Raw genomic sequence first — 14,485 nt, 5'->3', positions numbered from 1 at the left:
CCGGACGCCGATGCAGAGGAGAGGAGAGTGTGGGCGGCGGAGATCAACCTATGTGCCCGTTCCCGCGCTTTGCATCCAACTGGTGGCAATTGCTTGTCCCTGCGTGCCGGTAGGTGATAGCAGGTTACGCAATTGCTTCTCTGCAGGTGATCGATGACGACCTCAGCTCAATGGCAAGCAGCAACCGGTACCCCCTGCCCTGCTGCCCCCTATACTAGGTAGAGGTTCTGTTTCAGAGACTTTATGCTTTCTGTATGACCCCAATGGAATGCTTCGAGAGTTCGAGTTGAGCTTGATATATCTGTTCAAGACTATTCCAGCAGGGCTTCTAGTAGGGAAGATAGCAGCAACACACTTGTATTAATAACTTCCAGATTAATGCTAAAAGCAATTATTTCACAGCATTGACCAATACAGATGTTTTAGAGTAAAACCGAGGAGTTACTCTATCTACCCTCTATGACTGTAAGAGTCACTGTGTTCTTAGAGTTCACAATACTTTCACTCATTTGCCCCTCATCACTATTTCTCTTTACGAAATATGCAGGGTGATTTGGCGCTGGTAGTGTTGTACATCCATTCTCCAAGTTGAGCACAACAGAAGACATGAATGGCCTGTCGTCAGGATTTTCTTGTACACACAAAAGCCCCATATGGACGCAGAGTGAAGCTTCATCTAGTAAGCAGTTCTCCACAATACATTTGTCTACCAAATCTTTTGCCTTCCCTTCCTTCCAAAGGTTCCATGCCTGAAACAATTGTCACTCATTGAGATCGTATAAAAAGATCAAAACCCTTTACTCTGCTAAATAATAATATTTACTTACATAGACTATTAGGTTCGCGTAACTCGGAATGCGATCAACAGAGCTTATCTTGATGCCACTTACAACCTCCAATAGTAAGACACCAAAGCTATAGACATCGGTCTTCGCAGAGAAAATGCCCTCCATTGCATACTCAGGAGCCATATAACCACTGGTATTTCATATGCAAAAGTTATTAAGATGAATTTGGTACAATCATATATAATTTGCGAAGAATGGTACTTACTATGTCCCAACAACTCTTCTTGTATTTGCATTTTCCTGGTTGTCACCAAAGATCCTTGCCATACCAAAGTCTGCTATCTTGGGTCTCATCTCTGCATCTAGCAAAATATTACTGGCTTTGAGATCTCTGTGTACTATTGTTAGTCTTGAATCATGATGGAGGTAAAGAAGTCCTCTAGCTACTCCTTTGATTATCCCGAACCTTATTGGCCAATCAAGTGTTGCATTTCTTTCATGATCTACAATGAACAATCATGGAATGTCTATTAAAAACTGTAATTATATAATTACACAGTCACACATGGAATTTGCTTTTTTAAAGCATTGAACTTGTATTCAACAGAACATACTGAAAATGATGGCATCCAAGCTTTTGTTAGGCAGGTACTCATAAATCAACAACTTTTCATCTCCCTCAATGCAGCAACCAAGAAGTCGAACCAGGTTTCTATGTTGTAGCTTGGCAATTAGAATAACTTCATTTCTGAATTCCTGATTTCCTTGGTCTGAGTCCCTACTAAGTCTTTTGATTGCAACCTCTCGACCACCTTCTAATGTCCCCTTTGTAATTATCACAGAGAAGTATGATTGTTATATGTTGTGTATATTACTTAATTATATAATAAATAATCTAGTGAAAACAAAGTAAGTTAGTTCCCTCATAAACTACCTTATAAACTTTGCCGAAACCACCTTGTCCGATCATAAATGTACTGGAGAAATTGTTTGTCATTACAAGAATATCTTGGAATTTCAGAAATGGAAGTTCAAAATCATTGGTATTTTTTTCTCTTCCAAGTTCGTCTAAAGTAGGAAAACCTCCATGCATCAGCTTTTTCTGATTTCCCGTATTTGTTTTCCTTCCTGCTACCAAAAGTTGTTGGGTACAGAGTACTTGTTCCTAAGTAACTGTGATAGAATACAGAAGAAAACATACCTCTGAACTTGCGGACCCATACAAGTAAAATGGAACTGAGAACAATGAAAACTGCTAAAATTAGGATCATAACTTTTAGTTTGTTGTTCTTTGTCCTTTTACCTGCAAATAAGTGCAAAACTTATTTATATAGCGCCAAGTTAGTATCATATTATTGCAGAGTTCAGTTTTCAAACAGCCGAACAAGCGCTAATATAAGATCTTACATTACACAATATTACCTTCTTCCCCACTAGAATAATGACAGTTATGAATTAAGGTCAATCCTTAACTAGATGTCTTGCTTGAAATTAAGATCACAAGGAAAGGGAGAAAAAACTGTAAATCTCAGATTCTCAGTTCAGTATCTATTCTTGATCGAGGCTCGTATATTTGACTCCAACATGCATGCAGCCATACCGTACCTTGTGATCAGCTTATTCCTTACGGTGCGCATATTCCAAATTATTTGCTATACTATACTTCTACATGTCATGATCTCGGTGCCTACTTTACATACCGGGTAAATGAACAGCTGAGTTCCGGTGGACTACAGTCTACAGATGTATACAGCTCCCTTCAATTTCATGGAAAACTAGTGGTGGTGCTAAGATGATACAGATAAGTGATAAAATGATGGTAGTAGACTCTAACGGCCATTCCAAAAGTTCTTCTTGGGTATATATGTTTCCGACAGAAGTTATCTGATATGAAATGTTACCTGATGGCATGCCTGCAACTCGGAGATATAACGTCTCCTGACTATCAGCACCAGCAGTATTGTAGGGACGCACGCCCAACTTCTGCGCGTCGACAAGCCGGTGGTCACCAATCCACACAAGGCACCGTGTGCCATCACCTTTGGCTGTGCTCCCATTCAGTGTCGCATAGGCGTAGGCCACACAAGAGCGATTGGCACTGCACTCAGCTGCGCACTCCTGGAAGGTCTTTCTCCCGATGCGCTCAAACTTGTCTGGCACCTTCATATCCGGCAGCGCCAAGAAGCCATCACCGCACTGAAACGCCTCCTTTCGCCGGCAGCCCTGCGAGAACCTGCCATTGTTCCACTCTTCCTTGTCCACAGGCTCGAACCCATCAAAGCACTTGCAAGTTGGGGAGTTAGCATCAGTGTGGTCGCAGTAACCAGAGGGCCCGCAGTACCCGTACCTGCTACACTCATAGTCCGGATACACTCCAAGCATTGCCCACTCCGACGAATCCCTTTTCCAAACATGTCCTTCTACTCGACCAGAGTAGCTCATCACTGACCTAAGGTGCGGTGCACCATCGGATACGGTGATGATCGCAGACATCTCATCGACGGTGTCTTCATATGCCACGTATACCACAATGCTGGTGTTTGCATCGTATTGGCTGCTCACTGTAAATCCCGTCCACACGAGGCCACGCCATTCCGGGAGCGAACCGTTCCGGATGAAGGCTTGGATGAACTGGTCTGTCTCCCAACCAAAGGAGAAGGCACCAGGCGAAGGGTCGTCAGGGCCCTTCCAAGAAACAAGGCGGTTGCCTTCATCCGTCTTGTGGCTCCTCCATATCTTCATGCCAGGGAGTAGTGTGTCAGTCGGGTGGTCAAAGCTCTGCCACAACACCATGCCGCCCGGTGACCGTAGGATGAGATTGCCTGTGTTTGTAAGCACCGCCACCGATCCGGTAGTATTCGACCTCGGTGACGGTGAGGAGCTTGCAGAAGTGGTGGTGTTGGTTGTCCAGAGAACGCGGCCGTTGGCATCGGACAAGACAAGATCAGATGTGTTGTTGGTGATAACAAGGGAAGGAGCTGATGAGGACATGGCCGGTGTTTCTCGATTAGCAACCCACACCACAGTGAATTGGGGGATGTTGTTGTACCATATACCAAGGTATAGCTTCTCCGGTGTGGAATTGGACGGGGAGAAGAAGCCCAAGGCGAAATCACCACCATCGGATATGACGGTGGTGCCGGGCAGGAGCGGCTTGCCTGGGACAAGCCGGTCGTCTGAAGCACACAAGGCCGGCAAGAGGAGGAAAGCTACAGTACAGACCGACATGGAACTCATGAATCCCATCAGATCAGACTTTCTGATGAGGCGGCTCTGGCTCTCTGGATGATGAGTTTGCTAGTTTATGCCTCAAAATGGTAGAGGTAGGCGCCCCAGCTACTTGTTATGGTCTGTGTATATATAGACACAGACACATATAGTAAGGTCCTTGACGCTTGGTGATACACGCAACAATGCAAAAATTCCAGATTTCTCATAGACTGTAATGAATTCAAACATTCTAGTCAAAATATGTTCGTCCTAGTTGAAATGTACACATTGATAGTAGTTAGGCCCCGATTGGATCGATGGACTGAACTTTAGACCATTAATTAGTCCATTAGATGATCTAAACAAATGGACTAAAATGTAGACCAAAGTAGTTCCATCCCAACTAAATTAAGGTTTAGATTATTAGTTCTCAAAACTCACCTGATTTGAACTAAACCAGCCTGAACTGCGAAAAAGATCAAACTACCCTTCACTGTGCGCGTAGGCACAACAACAGTATAATCCAAGGGCATAAATAATATTCATGTATTGCTATATATGTTCTGCTTAGTTTATAGATCCAAATGGACATGGATTAAAGTTTTTTTAGATTACACAATACAACTCAGACACTCACAACTCACACATCATAGTATGGTTGTTTCCGTGGTGTTACTTTTTCTTTTTTTTAAGAAAGGGTTGTTACCTTGACGTCATAGGTTTCTAGATTCTGAAGATGAAGTGTTTTGACCATAGAAGAATATAGGTTGTCCGAAACCACATTGCCACCTTTCAATCAAAATTTACTAATGGATAATCAACGAGTACTCATCGAGTTTAGGCCGCTGTAGAAATCTACGTGTGGTCAAACTTTCCAACGAGTAAATTGCGCTGTAGCTTCCGGAACTTGAGCAGTAGCTTCATATCTCGCCGGATAAAACTAAAATAGTTTACCCAAGCGATATGATCTGTATTTCCTCGCCATTTGTGCATGCAGGAGCTTGCGGACACCAGCCAGTGCCAGTCAGAAGGTGCATTATCGTCACCAAAACGCTGCCGAGGAAACCTCCATTTTTGGAATGACTTCTTCACCGATATTATTATCTTTATAGGACTTCCCCGTACACATTAGTCTGCTAGTTCAGACTTCAGAGAGCAAAAGAGAAGACTTCTTTCCTTAGAAAAAGTAGCCCGGCCTCCAGGCAAAAGAGAAGACTTCTTTCCTTAGAAAAAGTATGCATGAACACTAGCATTCTATAGATAAATTGAAGTATATCATAACGCAGGTGAGTTTGAGATTTTACATGCATATATGGAACACGCTGATAAGAAATTAAAATGGGTCCCAGACAGTCCGTGTTGGTGCTGATGCCTCGCCTCTATCCGGATTAGCTAGGCTGCAACGACCTAGTCGTGTTGGGGATCGACGGAAGGAGTTGGGAAATGGGAATATCCTCGTTGACTGCGCAGACATGAATCCACACGTACTACACGGCATTGGATTGGAGGAGCTATATATGGATTTTGGCTTTTGTTCAGGATATACTGCCCGGTTGGAGCCCGGTTAGACAAGTGGCAGCACATTGAACAAACGTAGCCCGGTCCGGTCCTAAAATTACTATTACGGGAATACTGGTCACTTTTGTGCATGTAATATAAAGGATGTTGCACCTGGATCTCATGATTTGTCGAGTTCGCACTACTAAAAAAAACATTAACCGCGACCTTTAAAACCACGACCTGACCACCGGGCTGGATTTTTTGGGACGAACCCTAATTTTTATGTTCAATTTTCAAGTTGAATCGGATTTTTTCGATTTTCATGTAAAAAATCAGTTGTGCGAGGCCTGATTTTTATGTCAGCTCATAATTTCGATCCAAGCCCGACTCACATATTGGTCAAAATCAGGTTGGATTTCTTCAGACAAATCGGGTTGGGTTTGTCGGGTCAAGCGACCCATGATTAGATCTAGTCCGCACCTGTCCGACTGTTTTCAGACATGTAATAATCTCACTACCAATTTTAATCGTATGGCATGAACTTGACGCTAAGTTGCAGTAAAGATTACACTACCAATTTTAGCAAGTGTCACAGATCCTTCCAAATTAAACAATGTTTTGGCTTCTCTCTCTCTCTCTCTCTCTCTATATATATATATATATATATATATATATATATATATATATACTTTTAACAATAAATTTAGACATAGCATATATTTAGGATTTCAGTTGCACATGTATAGTAAAAGCTACGTACATAGAAAAGTCGAAACGACATATAACTTGGAACGGAGGGAATACTATTGAGGAGGATGTACTTTAGAGTAAATGATTTGTGCTAGTTTTCCCCCTTACTAGTGTGCTGCACCACGATCTGCTGTAGAAGTGTAGAACACTCAGAAAGTGTTCTGGTTGTTTTCCCTCCCGGTTTTTTAGTCCCCCCCCCCCCCCCCCCCGTCTAATAAAATGAAACGGCAAAGCTCTTGTGATCCTTCGGTAAAATGATGTGCTGTAAAAGCAGTTTTAGTCTTGCTTTAACGGTAGGTTCAGAATGCTTGCTACAGATTTTTTGCAATGCCAGCCATCAGAGTGGGTTCGTTATGATCGGCCATCCATGTTCAGAAACCAATAAAGAGTAGTATTGTTGTGCATCCATGTAGCACTCTTGTGTGTTCCAGAAAACCTGAATGATCGGCCATCCATGCTGTATATCGTGCGTATATTGGAGAACGAAGAAAGTCACTTGTAGCCCCAAACAGGCCTGCGTATTTTGCGCGAAGGAACACAGAACAGAGCAGACAGGGGACAGCTCCCAGAACAGAGCCGATGCAGTACCAAGTACCAACCGCTGTATGGCTATGGCCGTTCAGAGAAAAAATTAAGATTTTTTTAAAAAATAAAGAGGAAAAAGCAGGAGAAGAAACCAATAAAGTGCCCTTAATAATAACCTGACAAATCAATGATTAACCCCAGGGAACAAAATCACTACTATTGCACAAACATCATCTTTCATCTTAGTGTACAACGCCAACTCATCATCTCGACTTGCCCCTGAAATGCAATAACGTGAAACAAGAGACACACATGCAGCAGCTTGCAGCATCAATGGATCCACGTACGCCCCTTCCAGAAGACAATGAAGTTGCAGAGCCAATGGATCGGAGCTTATTTGCCGGGGACGAAGTTGGTGGCGTAGGCCCAGGCGTTGTTGTTGACCGGATCGGCGAGGTGGTCGGCGAGGTTCTCGAGCGGGCCCTTGCCGGTGACGATGGCCTGGACGAAGAATCCGAACATGGAGAACATGGCGAGGCGGCCGTTCTTGAGCTCCTTGACCTTGAGCTCGGCGAAGGCCTCGGGGTCGTCAGCCAGGCCGAGGGGGTCGAAGCTGCCGCCGGGGTAGAGCGGGTCGACGACCTCGCCGAGCGGGCCGCCGGCAATGCGGTAGCCCTCGACGGCGCCCATGAGCACGACCTGGCAAGCCCAGATGGCGAGGATGCTCTGGGCGTGGATCAGGCTGGGGTTGCCGAGGTAGTCGAGGCCGCCCTCGCTGAAGATCTGGGAGCCGGCCTTGAACCAGACGGCCTCGCCGAACTTGACGCCGTTGCGGGCGAGCAGCTCGGGGAAGACGCAGCCGAGCGCGCCGAGCATGGCCCACCGGGAGTGGATGACCTCCAGCTCGCGGTTCTTGGCGAAGGTCTCGGGGTCGGCGGACAGCCCCGCGGTGTCCCAGCCGTAGTCGCCGGGGAACTCGCCGGTCAGGTAGCTCGGGGGCTCGCCGGAGAAGGGGCCGAGGTACTTGACGCGGTCGGGGCCGTACCACGGGCTGCCGGACGCCGCCACCTTGGGCTTGGCCGCGGTCTTGCGCATGGTGATGCGGCCCTCGCCGAAGGAGCCCACCTTGATGGGGGTGCCGGCCATCGCCGGGGAGGAGATCGCCATGGTGGAGGCGGCCATTGCGTGAGCCGAAGGAGGGTTGCTGAGACCGGTCGCTAGCTGCTGCTGCGGACTGTGGTGGGAGTGACGGTGCCGGGGCGGGCGCGCCCGGCTAAATAGCGTCGCCGGGCGATCGGGTCCTTATCTCGTGGAATCTTAAGCCGAGTTGCCATTGGCGCGCCGGAGGTGAGGTGGGCGGATGGGGTGGCTGATGTGGCCGCGCGCCGGCCACCAGCTCGCCGCCAGATATTCTCACCGCGCCGGGATAGCGGCGGCGGATTTTTTGCCGGGGGGTTTTCGGCTCGGTTTTTTGCCGCGGGCCGTGGTGAATTTTAGCGGCCGCGCCGTGCTGTCGCCAAGTGTTGGGTTCGCTGGCGTCCTACTGGCCAGTTGATCCGGGGGAGATATTTTGATTGGATTGGTTAATGTGACGTGGCCTTCTTCGGACTATTCTAGAATCCTTCAGCCATCTCTTGTGTGTGACAGGTTTTTTTTATCAAACATACCTATATTAACTACAAAGACATCGTACAAAGCACGTACAGGTACGTACTAGATGAGTACAGAGGACAATTTGCACAAAGGTCCTTAAAAGAAAGAAAAAATACAGACATATTCCTTTGCTCATCGGAGTCCACCACCGACTGCCACCGTCGGCGGTCGTCCAAAACGAATCCCTCAATTCCCAGATCGAAACTCCATCGCTTCAAAACTTTGAAACAAGCGGCAATAAACACCCACCCTCGAAAATGAGCAGAAACCTCCGTTGTAGATGCATCGGTCGGGGACCCGTTCCGAGCCCTGGCGACCCTAGAGACGAGTCCACCGATGATGACCTGACCGGAGCCACCAAGGGAAGACAACCTACTCCACCTTCCGAACCTTCACGAGACCCGAGCTGCCTCTCTACCCACCGAACAAAAGGCTAACACACTCACCTGTCAGCTGTCACCTCCCTCACAGACCGACGAGCCGCCGGCGAAGACCTCGCCCGTGTTCAGTTCCAAAATTCAAAATTCTAAATTTTTTTTTCGGCGCCTGCATGGAGACTTAAATCTAGACGAAATAAAAAACGCATTGCGACTGCTGTCTGTAAATGGCGAGACGAATCTAATGAACCTAATTAGGCTGTAATCAGACACTAAATTGCTACAGTGATGCTACAGTAAACACCCTCTAATGACGGATTAATTAGGTTCATTAGATTCGTCTCGCGATTTACAGATGAGTTCTGTAATTATTTTTGTGATCAGTCTATATTTAGTACTTTAAATGCAAAAAAATGCTTTTTCAAAAATTTTACACAGCGCAACCAAACGGGGCCCTCAAAGCAAAGGCTCAGCGGCTCAAATGTTCAAGTTGACTATGTTTGGGCTGAGCTTACTAGAGGCTACTGATTGATGGTTTTCGAACGTCAGTAGCCCAAACGGCCCGTGGGCCATCAAGAGTTCAAATGGGCCTATGGAAAAGTGTCCAGCGGATGACGACGTGAGTGAGGCCGGGCTCGCTCGGACCGTCGAGCTCGAGCCACATCCGATCCGATGCGCCGCGAGTCCTGACCCAACCGGAGACGCAAGAGACATCCGCCTCCGACGCCGGCCGACGAGTCGACGACCATGGCCCTGGCGGCTATCTTCGTCTTCCTCATCGTCTCCGCGCTGCAGCTGGTCAACCGCTACCTCGACCTCGCCAAAAAGGTCAGCGCCGACGCCCCCCTCCCCCTTCGCGCGTTGCCCCTCCCAATCCGTCTCGTCTGGAGCCCTGGATCTTCGACGAATTCTGATTGGGCGAAAGAGTAACCACCCAGCGGTTCCGTCTATTTCTGCAATGAATCGAACACTATACGAGGAAATTGTTCCTTTAGCTCTAAGTAATTTTGAATTTTGGGGCTAATTTCTGAACCGTGGGGCGAGGATGTGGAATGCAGCTTCGAGTTTTCTTATCCTGCCCATCTATCGTAACCTGCAGTTCTTGGTCTTGTATTTATGTTCTCTAGTGTATTCACTGGTCACTGATGTGTTCTGTGCTTGTAATCCAGAGGGGATCACAAAGTGATGAGCAGATCAAACTGCGGCTTGAAATCAAGCAACTTCTGAACGAGGCAAATCAGCTGTCAACGTAGGCCATTAACCTTCCTTTGCCGTGACTCGAACTCTACTAATTTTCATAGCACTCCTTTTCTTTATCCAAAATTTCTCTTCTAACCAAAGAATGATTTGCAACTGCAAGGTTTCCATCTCACTTATTTGCCTGAATGTGTCTGGTAGGCCGTCCACATTTGCACAAGCTGAAAAACTCAAGCGTCTGGCTGTTGCCAAGGAGAAGGAACTGACAAAAAGTGAGTGCTGAACTCTCATTGTTCTGTAGTTGTTGGCCTGTAATGGAACGCCGGAATATTGTCTTTCGGCCCCATAATTTTTGGAAATACTGGATAATTGTATGCCATAGCTTTGTTATTGTTTGTTTGGAAGCAAAGCTTCCTTCCTTGTTTGTTACTTCTGTTATTCTGTAGAATGAATTGGTGCTGCAATGATGCATTTTAGCCATGTTAAGTTCCTTTCCCCCCTTTGTCTGCTTTACAGTACAAGAACAAGACACTAAAGGGAACCAATCCTTGTATGACAAGTACGGAAAAATTCTGTTGGTTACTAAGGTGCTTCTTTGTGAATTGCCTTTATGTTTATTTTTTTTTACCATGCACTATACTTCGTTTAGTACTAATTCTTTTTAACCAAATAGGTACTAATTTATGCCTTGCTCGTTGTGTGGTTTTGGAGCACTCCTGTAACTACAGTTCCACGACATCTTCTACACCCCTTTGGTATGCTTATGCCACTTGCAGAGTGTTCTAGATTGATTGTTGCACAGTATTTGCACCTTTAGTGATGCACCATTCTGTTCATTTATCAATAGAGTTTATCCAGCATGTCAGTAATCTGGTTGTATCTTGTTCAACCTGAATGCCAGAACTGCAAGAGGAATTTTTCACCTTCCTTTCAACATTGATTGGGGAGACACCAAATTTGCCTCATGCATTTCACAACTGGTGCTAGAATACCTGTAAATATGATGTTATACTCAATTAATACAGTAGAAAGATGTGAATTGTTCGGTCAGAAAAGGTTAACTTGTTTGTGCAGTCCAAAGCATTATTTAAATTGCAAATACTGCATCACTAGATCCATTTTTAAGATCAGGAATGTTTCTTTTGCCTTTTAGATTGTCGAGTAGCAATCCTTCCTTAACTGCCTTCTCTGTCAGAAAACTTTGTTTACACTAGGCCTCTGTCCTACTTGCGACTCATGTAACCAATAATAATGGTGACACCTCAACTGTTTTTGCAGGAAAGATGTTCTCCTTGACGGGTGTTGATTCTGCTACAGGCCATGTTGTGGTAAATACTATGAACCATGGAACTTTTAAATTTGAATGGTCATCAGCCCAATGCTTATGGGCTAATTTTGTATAATTGTGAATGGAAGAAGTCATCACCTTAGCAGAGTGAACTTTCTTTGCACCCATCACATCAAAGAGAATTTTGCTATTTAGCAGTATTAAATAAAATTTGTTTACAAAATTTTTTACACAGATGAGTTGTAAATTGCGAGACAAATCTAATGAGCCAACTTCATTTATGATTTGCAACAATGATGCTACAGTAACCATCCACTAATCATGGATTAATTAGGCTCATTAGATTTATCTCTCGATTTACAACTCATCCGTGCAAAAGGTTTTATAAATAGATTTTATTTAATACTCCTAATAGCAAGATTCTCTTTTAAAAAAATTTTGGATGAGGAACTAAACACAGTTAAAGCAGAGTCTTCATTGAACGATTGTGAGAATACTGCCTTTAATTTCCCAAACATGACGTTGCTTGGATGCAACGTTACTGGGTAGAAAGCTGCACCATTGTACTATTTTCTCAGTTCCTGACGCGGCGGTCGCCTCTTTGGTGCAGGTTGGAATACTCCCATGGCTGTTTTTGACCTCCCGGGTCAGCAAGTTGCTGTGCCAAAAATTCAGCTTCGTGCTTCTGCGTCCGTAGCCTACTCTCAACAAGTCAGCAAGTTGCCGTACCAAAAACTTGAGCCTTGTACATCTGCTGCGGCCATAGCTTTTTTTTCTCTCCTTTTTTGTGTCCCCACGAGACGACCTTCCAGTTTCCTCCAAAGTAGGGGCTTGTTTTTTTTATCACAGCTTGTGCGGTTTGTTGAACACCCGTGCTGACGTGCTCACATAAATTTTGTGCTCGACGTGTAACTGTCAATGTCGTTGCTAGGCCTGTCGGCTTGTTCATCTGTGTCTGCACACTGGAGATGCCCCAAGCGTCTGAAGCTGTTCGAGCGTCACGTCCGTCGGCGGGGCCGCACACGAGAAAGAAGCCAACAAGCGCCGCAGCGGCAGCGCCTCGTCGGAATGCTAGTTTGGCCGTTCGGCGTGCCGGGCTGGCGGCCACCGGCGGGGTCTCCTGTATCCACGCGCCACCCGTCGGAGTCCTACGCGGCAGCGCCACCCCCTACGGCGGCCATACCCAACAACGCCGGGCCGTGGACGCACCGAGCGGCGTGCCGCGCTCGATTCGTACGCGGCCGTAGCGTCGTCGGCGCACCTCCCACTCGCAGGGGCGGGCCTACCTTAATTCAAGGGTATTCAGTTGAATACTCTTTATTTTGAGCAATTTTTTATATATAGATAGTATATACCTTTCTAGGTATTCAAAATATGAAAAAGATACGTAACAGATTGTCAACCTCCTCTCTTCCGGCCCTAAAATAATACTGTCTCCATCTCCCTCCTCTCCTACACGACTGCCCAGAATGGCCCAATTTTGCACCAGGTCCACCAAGAGCCCAGCTGCTCCCCATGCGGCGACTGGGCACGAGGAGGCGAGGGGTTGCTCCAGTTCGATGGTTCCGACGGTTGATGGGCTACTATCGAGGATATCTTGCAGTCTTTTATTTGGTGTCGTTCCTCGTTCTGGATAGCTGCGGATGGTGGTTGGTTGCTGTGGTGCGCTTCGCTGCGTTCGGAAGACCGACGGCTCCCAGTTTCGACGAAGAAGAAGAACAGGAGCGGTTGGTTGGGCCTTGTTGTAATTTTGTGTTTCATCAGGGTCCTTTCCACAAGAAAGGGGTGTACTATGCTTACTTTCATCTAATACATGGTTGCATCCTTTTTCGCAAAAAAAACTAGAATTTAGGTTGTAGAAAAATTGCTCTTCAATATTTTGAATACCCAGGTTTGAAATCCTGGGCCCGCCCCTGCCCACTCGCGCAACTGAGCCCACGCTTCGCCGGCGAGCCCTGCTGCGAAAACTCCAACCGGATTTGACCCGGAGGCCAGGAGAGCCTACTGCTGCTTCACTGCTGATGGCCATTTCTTTTATTGGGACTGTAGCATTCTATCTTCACTCGACCATGTAGTTTTTTTTGGGAAAATTCGATTCATGCCACCACAACTCCGTGAAATTGGGTGTCATGTTGAAAATCATGCCACTCAATGGCATGATTTTCAACATGAGATCCAATTTCAAGAAATTGGAGTGGCATGGATCCAACTGACCCTTTTTTTTCCTTTTTATTTCACTGCCTTTGCCAAAGAGGAGTAGAGGACACAAGTACTGCTAGTGCTACCGCTACGTCACTACAGAGTACAGACTCTGCTTGCACCATGGCTGCAAACGAATCCTCCCGGCGGCCCATGCGTAGGCTTCGGGGGAAGCTTCTATCTGGGCATGTGCGTGAGCGCGTCCGTGGAAACGGTTATTCCGCTTGCGTCGGCGAGGACGGGTTACTGGCACTCTGGCAGAGTCTGGCGCCAAGTTTTCGGAGAAAACAATGGGCACCAAGCTCGAGACCCCAGGTGGCGCCTCAACTGTCACTGTTCTTTTGTTCCTGACCTTGCGTGAAAACCACATGCTTGCTTTCCCTTTGTTTAGAGAGGTTGGGTGGGAAGCCACCGCACTAGCATACCTTTTGTTTCTAAAATCTAACCAGCAACTAACCACCCAAAACCGGCAAAAGTGTATGGAAACTAAAATCATGCTCACAGCTCTCATCAGGTGACAGAGACTCGATACATATGTATGGCGACCCTTCCCCCAATCTAGGGTGACAATTGACACGGTTCACTTCTCCATGAATCTCTCTACGTTTTCATGTCTTTTAGTACTCCATTTTACAAGGCCTATTCATTTTGTTAGCACAAGTTTTTAACCAATATTTTACCCAATTACTATTTTGTTTAATACAAAACTATTTATTCAAATGCATTATGCTGCCAGTATTGAAATTCAAGTCCGTCCATAGTAAAGAATGTACGAATCTAACAGCACTAATTTTCTATCATAAAGTTAAATGGTCTAAAAATATAACATAAACAATTTCGGGACTGGGCTTATATTTTACATAATTTTGAGATAAGAGTAACTAAGAAATGATTTGGACTATGAAGAGACCATTAGAGTCAGGATTCACCCCTATATGTACATATAGAGTAATGGTTGGTCAAATGTTTGCCTCAACGAAACTGAATAAATCATATAA

At 45.9% G+C, this 14,485-nt stretch overlaps 3 protein-coding genes across 3 annotated transcripts; 1 reads left to right on the top strand and 2 right to left on the bottom strand.

Annotated features, from left to right (window-relative positions):
- Positions 1–441: 441 nt before the first annotated feature.
- Positions 442–4,025, bottom strand: LOC120696150 (G-type lectin S-receptor-like serine/threonine-protein kinase At1g11300). Its single transcript, XM_039979292.1, has 7 exons — positions 2,686–4,025; positions 1,990–2,096; positions 1,723–1,916; positions 1,403–1,613; positions 1,054–1,291; positions 828–978; positions 442–749 (listed from the first exon to the last, which is right to left on the bottom strand). Exons 1-7 carry the CDS (start codon positions 4,023–4,025, stop codon positions 447–449), a joined length of 2,544 nt encoding a protein of 847 aa, XP_039835226.1. The 3' UTR covers positions 442–446.
- A 2,896-nt stretch (positions 4,026–6,921) lies between these two features.
- On the bottom strand, positions 6,922–8,060 carry LOC120686224 (chlorophyll a-b binding protein 1, chloroplastic). Its single transcript, XM_039968407.1, has one exon. The coding sequence runs from the start codon at positions 7,953–7,955 to the stop codon at positions 7,167–7,169; it is 789 nt and encodes a 262-aa protein (XP_039824341.1). The 5' UTR covers positions 7,956–8,060; the 3' UTR covers positions 6,922–7,166.
- Positions 8,061–9,411: 1,351 nt separating this feature from the next.
- Positions 9,412–12,236, top strand: LOC120686216 (protein GET1-like). The gene is made up of 7 exons (XM_039968400.1): positions 9,412–9,631; positions 9,973–10,052; positions 10,202–10,272; positions 10,517–10,587; positions 10,674–10,755; positions 11,279–11,328; positions 11,899–12,236. The coding sequence occupies exons 1-7, from the start codon at positions 9,551–9,553 to the stop codon at positions 11,983–11,985; spliced, it is 522 nt and encodes a 173-aa protein (XP_039824334.1). The 5' UTR covers positions 9,412–9,550; the 3' UTR covers positions 11,986–12,236.
- The last annotated feature ends 2,249 nt before the right edge of the window (positions 12,237–14,485 follow it).

This window comes from Panicum virgatum, chromosome 2K (genome assembly GCF_016808335.1).
Source record: "Panicum virgatum strain AP13 chromosome 2K, P.virgatum_v5, whole genome shotgun sequence".
NCBI classification, from domain to species: domain Eukaryota; kingdom Viridiplantae; phylum Streptophyta; class Magnoliopsida; order Poales; family Poaceae; genus Panicum; species Panicum virgatum.
This window is presented reverse-complemented; position numbering and strand designations above follow the sequence as displayed.